Source organism: Schistosoma haematobium, chromosome ZW (assembly GCF_000699445.3).
Source record: "Schistosoma haematobium chromosome ZW, whole genome shotgun sequence".
Taxonomy (NCBI): Eukaryota; Metazoa; Platyhelminthes; class Trematoda; order Strigeidida; family Schistosomatidae; genus Schistosoma; species Schistosoma haematobium.
In genome coordinates this window covers 59027112-59045652 of record NC_067195.1, presented here as the reverse complement: position 1 = coordinate 59045652, position 18541 = coordinate 59027112, and the positions used below count along the sequence as shown (strand labels likewise).

The window sequence follows — 18541 nt, the reverse complement described above, 5'->3', positions numbered from 1 at the left end:
CGTTGAAAGAATTGGAAGTAAATCCAACGTTTCACCTGGAAATTTGGTCCACTAACGTTGGATTTATTTCAAATTCTTTCGTTGAGATTTTACAAATACATTCTTTCTCTTTAATGTCTCACATGAACTCAGCGTACAAATATTGTGAAACTATTCGTTCAAATTTGGACGAAAGTTCTTATGAAGTAATGATAAGTTTAGAATATATTTTTAGTATTCAATGATTTGAACTATCCAATTTCTATCTATAAATAGGTCTTAGTGATTTTATGATATTTACAAATGGATAATATAGCTTTTTTGTTTAGTTAAAATTAACGATTGGACAGTATGTTTTGTTATGTTAATATCTAGACAAAGTGGAAAGATTTTTTCTTCTTCTTAAAACGATAAACAATATAATATCTTTTCATTTTGTGTTATTTAATCAGTTATAAACAAAATACGATATACACCTACACTTTTTTAAACCTCATATGAGTATAGTAACAGAAAAAGTCAATAAGATTGAAAGCAAAGATAGCGAATCATAACCCATGGTAATAAATATATTTATTTATGTATAAATAAACAATGTTGTTTAATATATATAGTAAAGGTTACTAACAGTACTCATAATACAAAGTAATATTAAGAATTTTAATTAAAAAGACTCATGTCAACAATTATGAATTACATAATCAGATTTCACACCGTAGTTGTCTAATTCCTAGACTTTATTTTCAATCCATTTTTGTGATAGATACTTCTAAATTGAGATATATAATGAATACCATAACTGCCTCAGGTAATTACAGTCTTAATCCACAACAATCTGTGCTTAGCACATCTCGTCTAAGCTCATTAATACTCATTTATTGGTTTCAGAATGTACAAGCAGTGCATTGTAAGCAATTGTATTCAAACAAATATTCTCAACTAGAAAATCAGGTTCAAAAGATATTAGCTTTCTGATAGGAAAGCCTAAACCTTACATCATCTAATAATAAAATAAGTATCATTTATCACTCATTCAGAGAAATTAAATGAATAACTTTGGAAACTACTATTTCGACAAAAGATGTACAACTTGGTCTGTTTGCGAATAAAAGCTTCAATTTGTATTTTATTTAGCTAATTAAAAGTTGTAATCAGTTGATGACTGTTAAATCGCTTGTTTCTTTTGGTTACTTGATTCAGTGAATCAAACAAACTAAATATAAAGTGAATGAATTATAACCTCATATTTCTTTCTTTTTGTGAAGCTGTAATAACATGCTTTTTTGATTAACATTATTTATACCTAACTTGATCGTTTTATAGTTTATTCTAGAGTATGGAATTGTTGTGTGAAAGTCGATCTATTAATTATCATATACTGACTGTTTTATCCATTTAAACAACTTAAAAAACATATTATTAAGCTTGTTATCCATCCAATGATAAATTTAATGTAAATAATCATAAGTAATTGTTCTTATTAGGAAGGGGTTTTATGGAGATTGTAGTAATTTAATGATTAAAATCATGAGTCATTTAAAGCTAGACCATCATAGAAAACCTGGAAGCACTGGACGGCCGTTTAACCGGGTCTTATGTGAGATAGTAACTCATTAAAGACAATGGTAGACGGTGGCACGATTTCGTGGATTGGTTGAAGTTAGACATTAACACCATTAGATCCCGGTTCAGTGGTCTAGAGGTTAAGCGTTCGTGTATGAGATCGATAGGACATGTATTCGAATCCTGCGAGGCGGGATCGTAGATGGTCACTGCTTCGGAGTCCTATACTGGGACAAAACGGCCATCCAGTGCTTCTAGGTTTTCCATGGTGGTCTAGCTTTAATAAACTCATGAATTGAACTATTAAATTAATTGTTCTTAATAAAGTTAATTGTTCATGAGTACAACGTTCTCATAAGTAATAAAAAAGCACAGTGAAGTTGTATGGTGGAATTGATTAGTCATTACAGTTTATTAGCTTATTCACAATTTTAGCTTTTATAAACATATACAATTCCTATTTTAGTGTACTTTTTTTTCCATTTTATTGAACATTTTATAGTAAGAATGCCTCATTTAAAATTTCAACCTGAAAGAAATGATCCTAATGAATCAAATCATCAAGAATTTCGATTAACATCTACAAGTCTTCCATATTTACTAAATGAACACTCTTCAACATTAAATAATCCATTGGGACAAACAACAACTTACGTACTTGCAGTAATTTGTAGTCTTTTAGTAATATTAATATGTTTCGGTTTATTCTGTTTATTTTGTGTTTGGGGACGTGAACGTTTACATGTACCATTTCGTCATAAATTTAATAGAAAAAATAAACGATTTAGTGATTCTACACAGTTTGATTCAAATCCAAGTGTAAATAATAAAACAAATGCTCAAAATGTATCATTATTAACAGAACAATTAAAAATAAATAATCTTATGAATAATGTAGTAGTTACAACAACAAATGATACAATCGGAGATATACAATATCAATTTCAACATCCTCAAAGATGTCAAGAATCAACTATAAGACTACCTAGTACAACGGCTTATTTAGGTGGATTTCAATATTTAACAAGTAATGGAATAGCACCAATTAGTATTAATTTAACTACAAATTCATTACATCAACCATTTCAACCAGTTGGACTAGATAATAATAATCATCATAATTATCCTGCACATATTAATTCAAATAATCTATTTGGTTCATTATCGAACGAACGTAGTGCTAATTTAATAACAACTAGCATTCCCAGTGCAAAATCATTTGATCTGAAAGATTCACTACCAGTTGTATCACTTATGACCCAAAATGTAAGTTTCACTTACTATAAAATGTGTTTTATGATCATTTTATCTTATTTAAACTTTTTTATAAAACACTCGCTAGTGAAACAATATATAAATTAAGTATAATGATTGTTGTGACTTTAAACCCGGCTAGTTATCACGTGAATTATTTGCCAATGTAAATACGACTTATTCAATCACAGTACTGTGCTAAGCCAATGACGTTCGTCTGGTATGAGCAGCCTAGCGTCCTTATTTATCCTTTGTTCACCTAGCCTGTCCAGTTGAGTCCAGAACACCAATAGCAGCTTCCACCATGCAAATCATTTATTCCAAACATACTGGCTTTATATACCAGCCAAACAGACTGCATCACGCCATAAAATAGGAAATAACATTTATACAAGATCATGCCAAAAAGTGGCTGTGAACATGGGAGACTGTTATCAATAAACTGAATATAACTTAAGGACAGTAAATCGTATAATAATGATCTATAGGTCAAGATGAAGCTTATAATAAAAGGAATATAGATATACACAATCTAGCTACTGAACAGTTATACGATAGGAATATATATATATATATATATATATATATAATATTATTCCATTAATAGTTCTCAGAGTTTACCGAGAATTTAATGTTCACTGGTTAGCGCATTTTTAGCGAGTTAGTTTGCTACGGGATAGGGTTGCTTACCCCATGCCCAGCCATCCTCTTTTATCCGGGTTTGGAACCGGCAGTATCCCCAGCGGAGCTCCAGGCGAAGTTAATTTAATCTTCACTAGGATATAACAATGATCATTAAACTTTATACAGTATTATCTTTTTTTATTACTGTTCAAAATGATCAACTAGCTTCTAAATATAAATCGCCTGTACAGTAGTGATTTAAAAAGTATTTTTCATTCAAGATATAGATTTGATTGTATATAATGAATAAATAATAAAAGATTAAAGCAGTTGGATATCTCTAAGCACGTTGGAATATTTCATTTGTATTTTCAAGAAATGATCAAAACAATTATTATGAAGTTTAATTCAATTGGTATTGTTTTACTTGAATCTTCCCATTGATGTTTAGGACTGAAATTGATCACTCTGTTATTGGTATATGTGCATACTGTGCGTATTGCCTCGATATTGCCTTAATTTGCAAGGATCCCACTGCTAGCCACTATCCATCTCTGCCTATAATGCTTGTAAATTAAGGCAATACGCACAGTATGCACATATGCCAATAACAGACTGATCAATTTCAGTCCTAAACATCAATGGGAAGATTCAAGTGAAACAATACCAAGTGAATGAAACTTCACCCCGTTGCACAAGCAAGTGGCTGTCAGGACTCAGTAGCTAAGTGGATAACGCGATGATATTTGAAGTGAATGGTACTGAGTTCGAGTCTCAGAGTAAACAACAACTCTGAGATGCAGGTACGAAATGCGCGTCCTGGATTCCATTGCTAACCACTATCCATCTCTGCTTATAATTATTATGAAGCTTTTTAGTATTCAAGGAATGAATGTCTCAGGTTAAATTCTTTAGGTTTATATTTCATATAGATCATCTATGGTAGATATTAGTAAAATTTGATATAGATATATGAAAATGTAATGTAAATTATTACGAAGATGAATCAATAAAGACTAGTAAATTTTGCTAGATAAAATGAATCAGTAATTTCAATGATTACTTTCTTTGATCTTTCATATGTAACCATTTGTTCAGCGTAAAAATGTCATATAAAGGATGTGAATATGACATCATACATCCTATCAAGAATTTTATGCATTCACCTAGACATGGACCGTTTGGTCAAACCGATGTTAAAAATGTCCAAATATACCATTTATGCTTTAATAATTATATAAGTTTTATGTATATTTATAATCTTTTCTCTTAAAGTTTATTCCCACTGGATCTATGACTCCACATTTCCATGGAACATATTTAAGATCCGATGAGAATATTTTAAATAATATTAATTATCGTAAAGCATGTCATGATAATTCAATTTATACAAGTCTACCTGGATCCGATTGTGATTCTCAACCGTATGCAAAAGTTGACACAGTAAACAATACATTGATGCAACAATTTCAATCAAATAATTCTAGTATAGATCTATCACAACTTAATATTTCTTATAATCATTGTAATGGAGATAATCGTTTATTTAATCCAATGAATTTACCTCCACCACCAAGTCTTCCATTACCTCCAACACCGGAACATTTAACAACAACAATCACATCAACAATAACAACAGTGTCATCAATAACAACTTGCTCACAAACAATTCATTTAAATAATAGAAATGAATTCAATCATGATTCCATGTCAATAAATAAAACTAATAATAACACACTTTTTACATATAATTCTAATGTAAACAAATCTATTCCAAATAATGATATAACTACATGGTTAGATTCGAATGGACAATTTATTTCTATATCTAATCCTTTATTTGATACTAATTTAGGTGTAGATCCAATGAATATGAATAACAGAAATAATTTTCAAAATTTTTCAGGTAAGTGTTTTTTCAAATGCATATGAAATATAGTTTAAATATTGGAAAGAAATATGGGATCATTTATGTCAGAAGGCATTGTCGCATTCATTTAACATCAGTTTTCTTCAAGTACATTTTGAAGTTAATTCTTATCAAGCAGTGAAAACAACTGAATAGTGAGAATAGTTTTCATTGTATACGAGATCCTCCATAAAATAACCTAACTAATGCGTAGAATCCTACGAGTGCAATGCTTTATAAAAAAAATTCCAAAACCTAGTCATAAGTAATTACCGAACAGAAAATAAACTAATTACCCCTACTGATTATTTCAAATCTAGAACTTGTTGAAGTATAATTGATATTAAAATTATAAAGTGTTAAATTCCAAATCTATGAAGAAGTATCATTGTGTTCATCGTGTTAAGTGAATTGTCTGGGTTCTGGGTGAAGGAAACGAAAAGTTCCACGATACCATTTTGATATTACCGGTAATCTAACTGTATTCAATCTATGATGAAATCTGTTTCAAGTTTCCTACTTAATAACAAATGCTAGAAACACCTTTATTTTTATTATATATATATATATATATATATATACATCGTTCTTCATAAGAGGATATATTTTCATACAAAAGAGATAGTTAGAAAGCAATTTAGTGATATTGTGGTGTATTCTACTGATATCGACAAATATAAGTAGTATATACCATCAGTCGAAAGTAAAATATCTGACAGCAGAAGTTTAGGAAGAGAGAGAGAAAAAAAAGAGAACAGTGAATAATTGGTGTGAAATTTAAGGAACACTCAAATTTGAGACGATTGATTTATATTCTACAAATGAAGTATTTACTGTATGGTTCTGAGATTTTACTTAGACATTCTTTAATTTTGTATTGAAATACATTCGTTTGTCTTCACTTGTGTTCTCTTGTGTTTTCTTTTTTGGATAATTATTCATTTAAAATTATCATCCCTGTAGGTGTATAACTATTAACTGAATATTGTTACTAGTTTATTTTATAATATAATAATAAATGAGTTACATCCATATTTTTAATTCCATCCAAATAGTAGATTATTTATACAATATATAGATAATATTAGGTAATTGATATAGATACAAATGAAATAACCCATCTATACATGAATATCTATTAGTCATTCAACTTTAGTTTAACATGAAATGATGCATCTGACAATGAATATTTTAAATATTCTATACAAAAGATTTATATTAACAATGATAATGTCTATCATAAGGTTATAAACTAACACAATCTAAATGAGTATAATAAATATCCCAAAAATGTACATTATAATTCATAAAATCATAGTTTTGCTTTTGTTTAAAACAATTTCTTTTTTTTCACACACAAAGAAAACAATAGTTTGTCTCATTCAAATAGAAACTGAACTGAAATGTTTGACGCCCAACTCTTTAAAATGGAGTGTTTCTCCTTTATAAAAAAGAACAACAACAACAACTAATGATGGCTCCAATCTTTCGTTTAATAATAAGTAGTATACTGATCAAAATACACAGTTCTATAGGATAGTTATATACTCTTCCAGTTTAAAATAAATTATACATTTTATGATTATGGTTTAAAGATATTTCATTCTCAATTCAAAATGAACTATATTTGAATAGGATAGTTGTGTTGAGTTGGTTTTCCGAGAACTGCAACGGAGCCTCCAGAGGCCCTAAAGGAGCCGAAGAGTCCTAGCCAATCAGAACATGATGGAGCTTTCTAGAATGTCAACGTGGCGTGCTACTATTAGTCAGTAGCATAATATGTCTTTTAGCTGATTGGCCAAAATGTGATGTTGATTTAACAAGTGTTAACATCTATAAATACCCGTGTTTTCTGTACAAAAACGAACCTTTGGAGTAAAGTGTTTTTCTCTTATTTTGTGCCTTTTCTCTCGAGTTCAGGTTGCAGCGTAGGAACCGAATAAAGCGTTCAAATTAACAAGACTTATCAAGTTGGATATATAGTAGCACACTAGTTGTTATATGAAATAATTAGTGTTTATTTCTTATCTGTTATATAGATGAGTTATAGTTATATTGCTGAAATGAGAGTTACATTTCGAAGAAAAAAATTTATGTAAATTTATCAAATAGCCAGTCAAAACTAAAGAATTTGTATATAAATGACGGATAATGAAATAATTCTTAGTTTATGATTTAAGTTGAAATCAAACTTTCTTTTGCATCATCTTGTAGTGTCGATTATTATGTTAAGCCTATATACCTTATTCTAGCTTTCGGACAGCCCATTCTACTCATTTTACTTGAGTCACATTCTGATCTTTTTATTCATTCGCTTATCAATCTTGACTGTTTTTATATGAGTTGCATATGTGTGTGTACACTTCTTATCCCATTACTCATCACATGTCTGTAACTTGTTTTTGCGTAACTGTAACTATTTATTAACGCTTGGTTAAATGGGAGTTGGCTTACCAGCCATCTCCACTCTGCGTCGTTTCTCTTCTCTCTATTCCATTCGCTTTATATACAAAATATATGTATTCACAAGTCCATTCTCGTTATTCGACTTATTTAATTCCGTTATTAACTAACGCGATTTAATTCGATGATTATATACGAGGATAGGCGACATATATATTTCAACAACAGTCATCATAACGATCTCCTTGGAGTCAGACCTCGGGCCACTAAAGTGGAGAGCCCTTTCGACAAAATCGTTCAATCTAAATGACGACAAAATAAAGGGCCCCACCATCTAGTTACAGTAATTAGAAAAAAAAGTTGAACATTACAGAATAATAGAAAAAAATGTAGCTTGTTTGAATCATCCAAATAATAATGGTCTTTTAAAGATAATTATATGATAATTGATATCTTCTCTGTTATACTGTTTACAGCTAATGAATTCTTAACCATTAAGTAGCATTAAATAGCTCCTTAATCTTACTTTGTGACTACGTAGTAGTATATAAACATATAACTATTAACAGGATCAATGTTGTTCTATCAGTAGTGATGATCCATCTAGATCGACAAGCAAGTGTGTACTGAATGAGATTTATTACTTCTGTCGGTATACGTTGCTGTGAGACATTTTTATTATCCTTGGCATTAAATGTTTCACATTTTTAGAACCAACCAGTCAAACTCTTTCCAACAGATTGTCCATAATTCATCTTGAAACCAGTCACAAATGAGAATATATTTAATGTTTATTCGTGTATTTTGTGTAAACTTACCTATAACGTCTTTTACCCTCAAGATCTATGCACAGTTATTATGCTTCTTTTATATAGGAGTTCAAAATTCGGAATATTCCAACTCAACAACCAATGGTTCTAATACTTATAGTACTTACTATGGTACTCCAAATATGCTTCCCATATCTGTCCCTACAGTTCAAATGATTACAGTGAGTTTTATCAAAACAGAAAGGCTCATCAATCATTTTTTTATTTCCGTACTATTTTCTAATTATGAAATACTTTAATATCAGCATTTACAATGACCTTTTCCGGTTTCTATACGTCAAAATTTCGGTTTGATAATTGAATTCATGAAAACAGGGATGCTTTCGCCTATGGGGATTATGTATGGTAACAACTAGCAAATAAATTCAACTTCATGTGTTAGATCGTGCTCGCGATTCCGTCTCAACAGAATCTTAGTTTAATGTTATGAATACCATTCTGCAAAACAATCCTTGTACCAGTTCATTAAATCAACGATTATTAACAGTAAATTTTTGAGTAAACCCATGGGAATAATAAAAAGTAACAAATGACTATAAGTAGCATACTGTTATGCCCAAAGCTGCTAACCAGAAGCAGCGAATTATCGACCAGACCAAGGACGCGTAAAACATGTGCGAGCAGCCTAGAGTCCTGATCGGTCCTGCTTCCCACCTAGCCCAGCTAGTTAGATCTAGAACACCACTCTCAGCCTCTGCAATATGAATAATTTATTTCAAACGTACGGGGTTTATATACCAATCAAACAGACCACAACGTACCATAAAATAGAAAATAACATTTGTACAATATTTCGCCAAAAGTGGCTGTGAATGGGGGATGTAGTGATTAACAGACAGGGAATAAATCAAGAATGGTAAATCGTATAATAATAGTTCATAGGTCAAAATAAAACTGATAATAAGAGGGACATAAATATGAACACTTTAGTTACATGACAATTACACGATAAAAATATACTCATAGTATTGGTCCATAAGTGGATCCTAAAAATTACCATTCATTATTCTTATCGGGATATAACACATACGAGATAGTCAATTACACTACTTACGCCTGTTACCCCTCGTGGAGGAGCATAGGCCGCCCACCAGCACTTTCCATCCAACTCTGTCATGAGCAATCCTTTCCAGTTGTTTCCATTTGCTATTCATCCTTTTGATGTCTGCTAGTTACATTAGTATATAAAAATCCATATTTAATCTTTTAATCCCTAAACTATCATCACTTAAGTCTTATTTTCTATATTTCGAATTAAATTTTTTGTTTGATATCATTACCTTTTTCGCATTCCTGACTGTGGATCTACTGTATTATTTGCTGTTGAAATATGAATGAAATCAAACCCATTTGTAAAAAGTATTCTGTTGATGATATATTTGTTTGGATTTGTGAATAGAGTGAAAATCTATTTGTATTATAAAATATACTAGTGTTTCACCAGAACATTATATCAACTTAAATTCGTTTTGGTGTTGCTTTATCTGTGTCTTCCCATTGTTATTTAGGACTGCAATTGATCAGTCTCGTATTGGCATATGTTCATCCTGTGCAGATTGCCTCGACATAGCCTTAAGTAAGCTTTTTAGGCAAAGACGGATAGAGGCTAGCAGTGGAATCAATTGCAGTCCTGAATAACATTGGGAAGATACAAGTAAAGCAACACCAAGTGAATTTAAACTTCTTCGCATCGCACAAGCAAGTGGCTATCTGGACTCAGTAGCTAAGTGGATAATATGATGGCGTTTGAAGCGAACGGTGCTGGGTTCGAGTCCCGGAGTGAACATGAACTCTGAGATGCAGGAACATCCAATTGATGAGTCCAGAATAGGACAAAACGCGCGTTCTGGATTCCACTTTTAGCCACTATCCATCTTTGCTTATTATATCAACGTTATTAGAATAAATCATAAAGCACTCAAATCGGATAAACATTAAAATAGTTTTAATTTAGTGAGTTCATTATTTGGATAATTTAAGATGACAAATATATTATAATAACCATTTTCTGTTTTTAACTTCTATTTACCAAACAAACGTTCAAGTGAAATGTCTTGGATTTTTATGTTTAAAGGTTAATTTAGAAAAGAATTAAACTTTCCAGAATTCATTATATCCTTTCGGTCTAAATAAAGTGTTTAAACAATATATGTGACATGGAAATGACAAACTACATTTGTCAAGAATTCTCTTCTCACAAAGAACACAATTAAAATCTCGTATAAAGTAAAGAAATAACACCAAAAGCCTTAACTGTTTACCATCATAAACATAGTTGAAATCATTTTTTTCTTTTGATGTCTATGGTCATTAGATTTTAATATATATTTAATATTTCGTGGATTGGTTGAGGTTAGAGATTAACACCACTGGATGCCAGCCCAGTGGTCTAGTTGGTTAAGCGCCTGGCGCGAGACTGATAGGTCCTGAGTTCGAATCTCGCGGGGTGCGGGATCGTGGACGCGCACTGCTGAGTCCCATGCTAGGACGAAACGGCCATCCAGTGCTTTCAGGTTTTTCATTGTGGTCTAGCTTTAATTGACTCATGATTTCAATCTAAAATATTTATTATTTATTGTAATCATTATTCTGATCAGACTGTTCGAAGATGTATTACACTAACATATTACACAGTTCTAATAATCTCCATCTTCTTATTACACTATTTCAGTGTTGTTAAATACCTTCATTTAGATAATTAAAACATTAAAACGATATCTGTAGGTATCATTACCAAGGTTTGATTTGATAATTTCGAATAAATTGAGCATTGGGTAGATCGTTATAAATAAAAATAATATATTTGTAGTATCCCAATGAGTAGAAAAATTAGATTTCCTGACGTTTCGTAACTTAGCGTGAGCCACTTCTTCAGAGAATAAATAATCAAATCAAAATTAATCCAAATACAACAGAACAACAGGAATACTATGTGATCAATCAAAAAACAGGTCTGAATAAACCAATGTCGTGTCAATTCGATCAAAGTGAATCAATAAAAAAAATGTATGTAAATTTGTGTTTATGTAAGTGTGCTCTGTTAAGGATAAAAAATTTGTGACTTATATGGTGATAAAGGATAGAGTTTAATTTGTAAAATAATAGCGTGAATTGTGATTAATATCAGACTAGGTGATTAGGACAGATAGTCCAAGTAGGATGTAACGTAAGGACGTCTTTTCTATTGAAAGCAATAGGATGAAGCATTATATGGAACGCTTCAGCTATTCTCCTTTCTTCGTAATTGGAAAATCATGAGTCAGTTGAAGCCAGACCACCATGGGAAACCTGGAAGCACTGGACGGCCGTTTCGTCCTAGTATAGGACTCCTCAGCAGTGCGCATCCACGATCCCGCACCACGCGGGGCTCGAACCCAGGACCTACTGGCTTCGCGCGCGAGCACTTAACCACTAGACTACTGAGCCGGCATCCAATGGTGTTAATGTCTAACTTCAACCAATCCACGAAGTTGCGCCACCGTACACCATTGTCTTCAGTGAGTTCCTATCTCACAACAGACCTGGTTGAACTCCACTGGTAACGGCTTCTCACTAGTATCAATCGATGGAAATTCATTCGAATTATTATTATGCAATGAAATATCTTGTTTTAATATATTTAATATACTTATCAGTATTCTTCTTATTTTGGATAATATCAGTATATCATCAAAATAATACATGCTCCTATGTGTACAATTTAAAAGTACATTGTCTAAACTGTACATAGATATTGTATATATAATTATAAGAAAAATGATTATTACTCTGTGGATTCATCTAATTCTCGTTTCAATGATATTTCTGCATTAAAATATTCATTAAACCATCTTTTTCATTTATCTATTGTCTACAAATAATCTTGGGAATTATTTTATTGAACGATTTCATTATAGTTTTCATGTTGCTTTAAATAATATTGTTTTTCATTTTGTTACCATGTAAACTTAACATAAAATGAAAAAAAATATTCTCTTTATACAGTCAGCGTATAAAAATAGAGATAATTTATTTAACATTCCATCATTTTAATCAGAGATGGGTTATCTGGATATTATAGTAATATAATAGTTGAGTTCATGAGTCCATTGAAGTTAGACCAGCATGGAAAACCTGGAAGCACTGAATGGCTAATTTGTTCTAGTATGGGACTCCTCAGAAATATGCATCCACAATCTCGCCTTGCGAGATTTGAACCCAGAACTTACCGGTGTCGTGCGCAAGCGCTTAACCTCTAGATCACTGAGCCGGCACCTAATAGTGTTCATGTCTAACTTCAACCAATTCACGAAATTTTGCCACCGTCTATCATTGTCATCAGTGAGTTACTATCTCACAACAGACCTAGTTGAATTTCACTGGTTATGGCTTGTCACTAGGACTTCAGGAAATACCTCTTGGGGACCGTCACAATAACTTCGTTATTTTCAATTGATTATGACAACTTTTTTCAAACTGTCTTTTTTTTCTAAATATTTTTTGTTTTGTCAATATTCTTCTGTTTTATAGATTAAACGTTGATAAACAAAATTGAACTGATTTGGTTACAAACTTATGAATTATTAAATGTTAGATACAGATTTTCATTTTTTTCTTTGTAATCTAATCGAAAATTATAACAAGTTTTCATAAACCAAAGCGACAACACAAAAAGGGGTTTATTTATTGAAGTGAGTTTTATTTACATATTTTATATACTATTGTATACATCCTTATATATATAAACCTTTTAAAACTTAAATTCTCTGAGATTAGATGGTGGTTGGAGGTAGTCGACAAGAAACCCTGGAACCGGGTTTCGTGCTACTTGGCACTCGTCAGCAAGGTGTACCTCAAATCTTTAGGGAAATGGTGCTTCCTGGCGGATTCGATCTCGTGTCACTCAGCTCCACAGTCAGAGACGTTATCACTAAGCTATCCGAGCCGCGACTGACCTCCTATAGGACTGAGGTGTAATCACAATTGATTGATCATTGGGTGGCGATCAATGTCATGCGTATCTAGTCCTTATTAGTGCAGATCGAATGCTATCGACCTGAATTAACAATGGCACATAAAATGATCAAAGAAAAGATCTTACGTATTCAATGGAAATAACTGATAATGACTAGTATATATTGACATACAATATAAGTAGTTGATGATAATTCAATAGTGTTATAAATCATGCACAAAAATATATATGAACATTTTGTTGAAACTGGAGATTTAGTGTAAAAATAAATACTCTATTAACATATAACATGCAAATATTTACTCTCTCGCTTAGCAAAGAATAAACATTAAGTTTAATCATAACTTCATGTTGCATAAAATACTCACCAGTCAACTCAAAATAAAATAAAAACGATCTAGTTTTAACACGAGTTTAACATCAATTAAACAAGAATATTATCATTGTGTACTTTTATCAGTTGCATATAATATAAATTAGATTTAAAATCATATTAATCAGAGTAATGGATAGCATACTGTTACATAATCATAACTGGTGATTGTAAATATCTGAAATGATAAATTATAAAGATTAAGATGTTGATAACTGAGATTATTGAAACATTAATCTGAAAAAATAGAAATTATTCAAATATAATTCATAGTTGATATAGTTTTTTTGTAGTTGTTTTACTCTTTGAAATGTAGAAGTTGAAGTTTGTGGTGATGCAGTTGTGAAAAGTGACCATAGAAACTAAATGATCAAACTATACATCTTAAAGAACAAAACACCCAAATTTTTATCCTACACTGTAAATATTCTCCACCATGTCCATATTAAATTTTTTTTAGTAATGCATCTGATAGTAAGGTATCTTGATTTTAAGTTTGTATGAAAAATCAAATTAGATTCTGCCATTTGACAAAGTATTAGTAGAGTTCTTGCAACTAGTGAAGATATTGATTGTCGTTAAAAGAGAAGATACATATATATATATATATCTAAAAATGTAATCTACAATCCAATTATTTATTCTAATACAACTAAACTACGATACAATGAAATTCAGAATAGTTTTGTACTAGAAAAATGTGATTTGAACTGGTTGGATAGTTTTAGTATTGTAGTGAACGAGAACACGAATGGAGACAACCGAATGTATTTGAATACAAAATTACAGAACATTTTTAGTAAAATCTGAGAACTATACAGTAGTTACTTAATTTAAAAAATGTCAATCATTCGTCTCAGACATGATTGTTCCTTCGTTTCTATTTCCATCATTCTCTGTTCTCGTTTTCTTCCCTTCAATCATAACCTTCTACTACCAGGTATTTCACTTTCTATTGATAATACATCCTACTTATATCTATGGAAATCAGTAGCACACATCACAATATGATCAGGTCATTTTCATTATCATTTTATAAATGACTAAAAAATATTGCACATCAGAGTATCAGGAACCTCTCCTTCCCCCCCCCCCAAAAACCCCAACTACAATATGTTGACTTAATATATTTTGATTGGGAAACTTTAACACTATTGATTTATTGAATTATAAGAATGATTGTTTATCGTGTAAAAAAATACCGATTAACTGACATATTTATCAATAAATAACAAAACATCCTTGACTTTTTAAAGAATTTAGGCTTCATTAATCTTGTAAACAAATTTATACTTGAAAATAAATAAATAAAAAATAGGATAAAAATCTTTTGATAGATTCTCTTTGTTAAAGGATTAGAAAGAAGAAGAAGAAGAAAACTTGACAGTTTGTCGAACAATATAACCCATTATCTAGGCGAAATATTAAATTAAACATATCAGATGAATAAATTGTGTATAGTTTCTATATGAATTGGCTTATATACAAATTGAGAATTATTCACATTATTACTAAGATGATAAATGTAGAGAATAAAGATTTTTATTCAATTTCTAACCTTTAAATATACTCAAATCAAGAGTTATATTAATTATCGAATTAAAAGAATTACATAATGATTAGCAGGATTATTTCCGCTAAATCATTACTGAGTTGCATATAAGTAGTAAAGGTTGAGAAAAAAAGAGATAAGAATATAGAATGTATAAATGTCCTACATAATAGAAACAAAAGAAAGAAGAAGGTAAAAGAGAATGAGCAAGGTAACTTTGTACAAGTAACTTTGTTGAATACATCGTTATACCTTTGAATAGTTTGGAATAGATAGATTTTTTTATTTTTGTTTTGTTCATTTACTGCCAATCATTCATTGTCAGTCAAGCATACAATGTCGAATAAATAAAAATGGATAATGTGATAATTTTTTGATGATTTGTTGTTTAAAAAGTTAACTATACTGTGAATAGCTCATTCATGCGTTGTTAAAAGGAAGTGTATTGTATATATCAAAATAATCGACATTGAAAGATCAATCCTAATGACAAATAAACATCCATATGAGAATATATGAGATGTCAGTCACTTCAATTAAGAGATCGAATTTATTGAGTTACATTATAATAATCTAAAGCTTATAATAGGAAAGTAGTTAGAAAATTTGAACAAGAATTGGAAGGAACTAGAAAAGAAGGCCCAGGATAGAGTGGGTTGGAGAATGCTGGTCAGCGGCCTATGCTCCATTGGGAGTAGCAGGCGTAAGTAAGTAAGTTAGAAAATTGGAAATACTACTTGTGTTCTATATTCCTTTGATAATAACATTAAGAAATAATATAAATTTTGGCAAACTTATACAATCGGCTCATAAATCTGAAAATTGGGTTATAAAATTGACCTGGGCTACTTAAAGAGGAATAAGTAACTGAATGATGAAAAGACTTTTTTTTAAATAATACGCAATTGCCAATGAACTTTGGTTTGTTTAAACTAGGTGAGTAAGCTTATTTTACTGCCAAGTGTATTGAACTTTAAACTAATGTTTGATTTTCTTTAATGTATATATCCGTACATTATAAGAATTATATGAGAAGAGGTGAATCCCACAAATAAATCAGTTGTTATGTAATATGACATTCAAATTCTTTGGCATCATTTTGATTATGACTTAAATGTCTTTCAGGTATAGTGATTTTTCACATAGAATGATGATATGGTTAATGAGTGATCGTTATTATCAAGATAATTAAAGAATTAATTTTATCCAGTTGAGAAATGTTAGTCTAATGTTTGAAACAATAAAAAATATGATTAATTTTTTCTTGAAAGATGAATATATACCATGGTCAAACAATGTTCCCTACTGTCCATATATATGAATACTACTAATTGTACATTCGATAATCTATCTAAATTTGTTCCTGAAAAATAAAAACATTATTGTTGATCATAAAATCAAGTGAATTGTTTTCTATAAATGAACATAACGGTCAATCTAATTTGAATCTTATTTACTTACAGGTCAGTCGTATCCTGAAATTGATTGAAACATCAATGAAATTCAATATTGTTCTATGTAGTCAATTCAATCAATTACCTTCAAATGTATTTCAAATAATGTTGTTGTATTAAGTTTTTCCGTGTTTTTTGTTTTGTTTGTCTTTTCTAATAATAGAAAAAGCTGAAATTCAATATATTTATTTGTAATAACTCCATGGAACTGTTCTTATTCATTGTGTACTTACATTTGTCTCTTGAATTATTCATGATTGACATAACACTTAATCTTATTCCTTCTTGAATCGAATAAATTATCACTACTGTACCATAACTATTGGCTGTGAATGTTTCCAGTCTTTTATTTTCCAAATGAAAACACATCATCACATTTAAATGTGAACCTCACTTCAAAAACATTCTAATGTTATTATTATTGTTTCATTTTTCCAATCGGTTTCATCTGTTATTACTTTATTATTATTTTTTTTTTTTCCATTTTCAGGATTCTTTAATGTATTCATTGAAATATGTGTTCCTTTTTCGTTTAGAGATGTAGTACAATTATGAAAAAAATATAAATATTCAAACATCTTAACAGCTTTGCGTTTATTTATTTTTGTTTGTTTCCATCCATTCATTCAAGCTTATACACATACACATACACACACACAACACAAACAAATATATAAACAGTATTCTTCTCATAGATAACTCATGTTCAATACAACTTATCTATGTTCACCTCATGTACAAAAGATTATTATTATTACTATTATTACTACCATTACTACTATTGTTATTATACACGTACATATGAATTGGAAACAATATACAATTGTAACCATTGTACAATTAATTTATGTATAATGATTGTTTTATTAAACTGAAATAAATAAACTAAGATTCTGTGTTTTTTTTTTAAAAAAAATTATTTAGTTTTTATCTTGGTTTTATTCTTCTTTTTTTTAAAAAAAATAAACTCATGTATCTATTTATATTGAAAAGTTTTTTTTTCTTTTTAATTTCTACTTCATAACATTGTGACTTACTCCTTTTTTCTCTGTTAGTTTGTTTGTTTACGCTTTTTTGTTTTCATGGATAAAAGATTGCAAATAATAAATGTTTCATATCTCTTTTTGAACTGATGTATATTGATGTAATTCAAGTTGTGATAGAGTTTTGTGTGTGTGTATGTGTTTATTAAAAAAAATAAGTAAATGTTGTTCTATTTTACTTTTGAAGGTTTATATTTTTATGGTGTGAATGTTAAGAATTGTAATTAGTCAGTTGCTAATAGTATAAGTACTTCCTGTAAGGATTTGCTTAGTATTGTGATAAAATCATAAATGTGAATTACAGTTTGATAATGTCAAGCGGTACTTATGTTTAGTCTCATTAGAGCATATGTCAGCTCTATAAACATGTATCTTAGTGTTGATGTTCACATTCAGATTCGAAGTCAATATCTTTCAGTATAAATATACAGTGCTTTATCCTCTGAGATACTGAGTTTAGAAAGCCACTAGCTTGTTAAACGAACATGAATTTGTATATTTTTTCCTGATTTCCTCGAATTCAACTACTAGACACTATCTAACTTTTATTGAACAATGTGTTTCCTAGTAAAATATTATCAAATGCTACTGTCAGAGTGAGTA

At 30.2% G+C, this 18541-nt stretch overlaps 1 protein-coding gene across 1 annotated transcript in view; it reads left to right on the top strand.

Annotated features, from left to right (window-relative positions):
• Nucleotides 1–18106, top strand: part of MS3_00004016 (uncharacterized protein) — a 114985-nt gene extending 96879 nt beyond the window's left edge. The window contains exons 8-12 of the mRNA XM_051211897.1: nt 2045–2808; nt 4696–5326; nt 8608–8723; nt 13072–13232; nt 16905–18106. Coding sequence (XP_051072020.1) covers nt 2045–2808; nt 4696–5326; nt 8608–8723; nt 13072–13083 — 1523 coding nt within the window. The 3' untranslated portion in view covers nt 13084–13232; nt 16905–18106. The remainder of the gene's footprint in view (nt 1–2044; nt 2809–4695; nt 5327–8607; nt 8724–13071; nt 13233–16904) is intronic.
• The last annotated feature ends 435 nt before the right edge of the window (nt 18107–18541 follow it).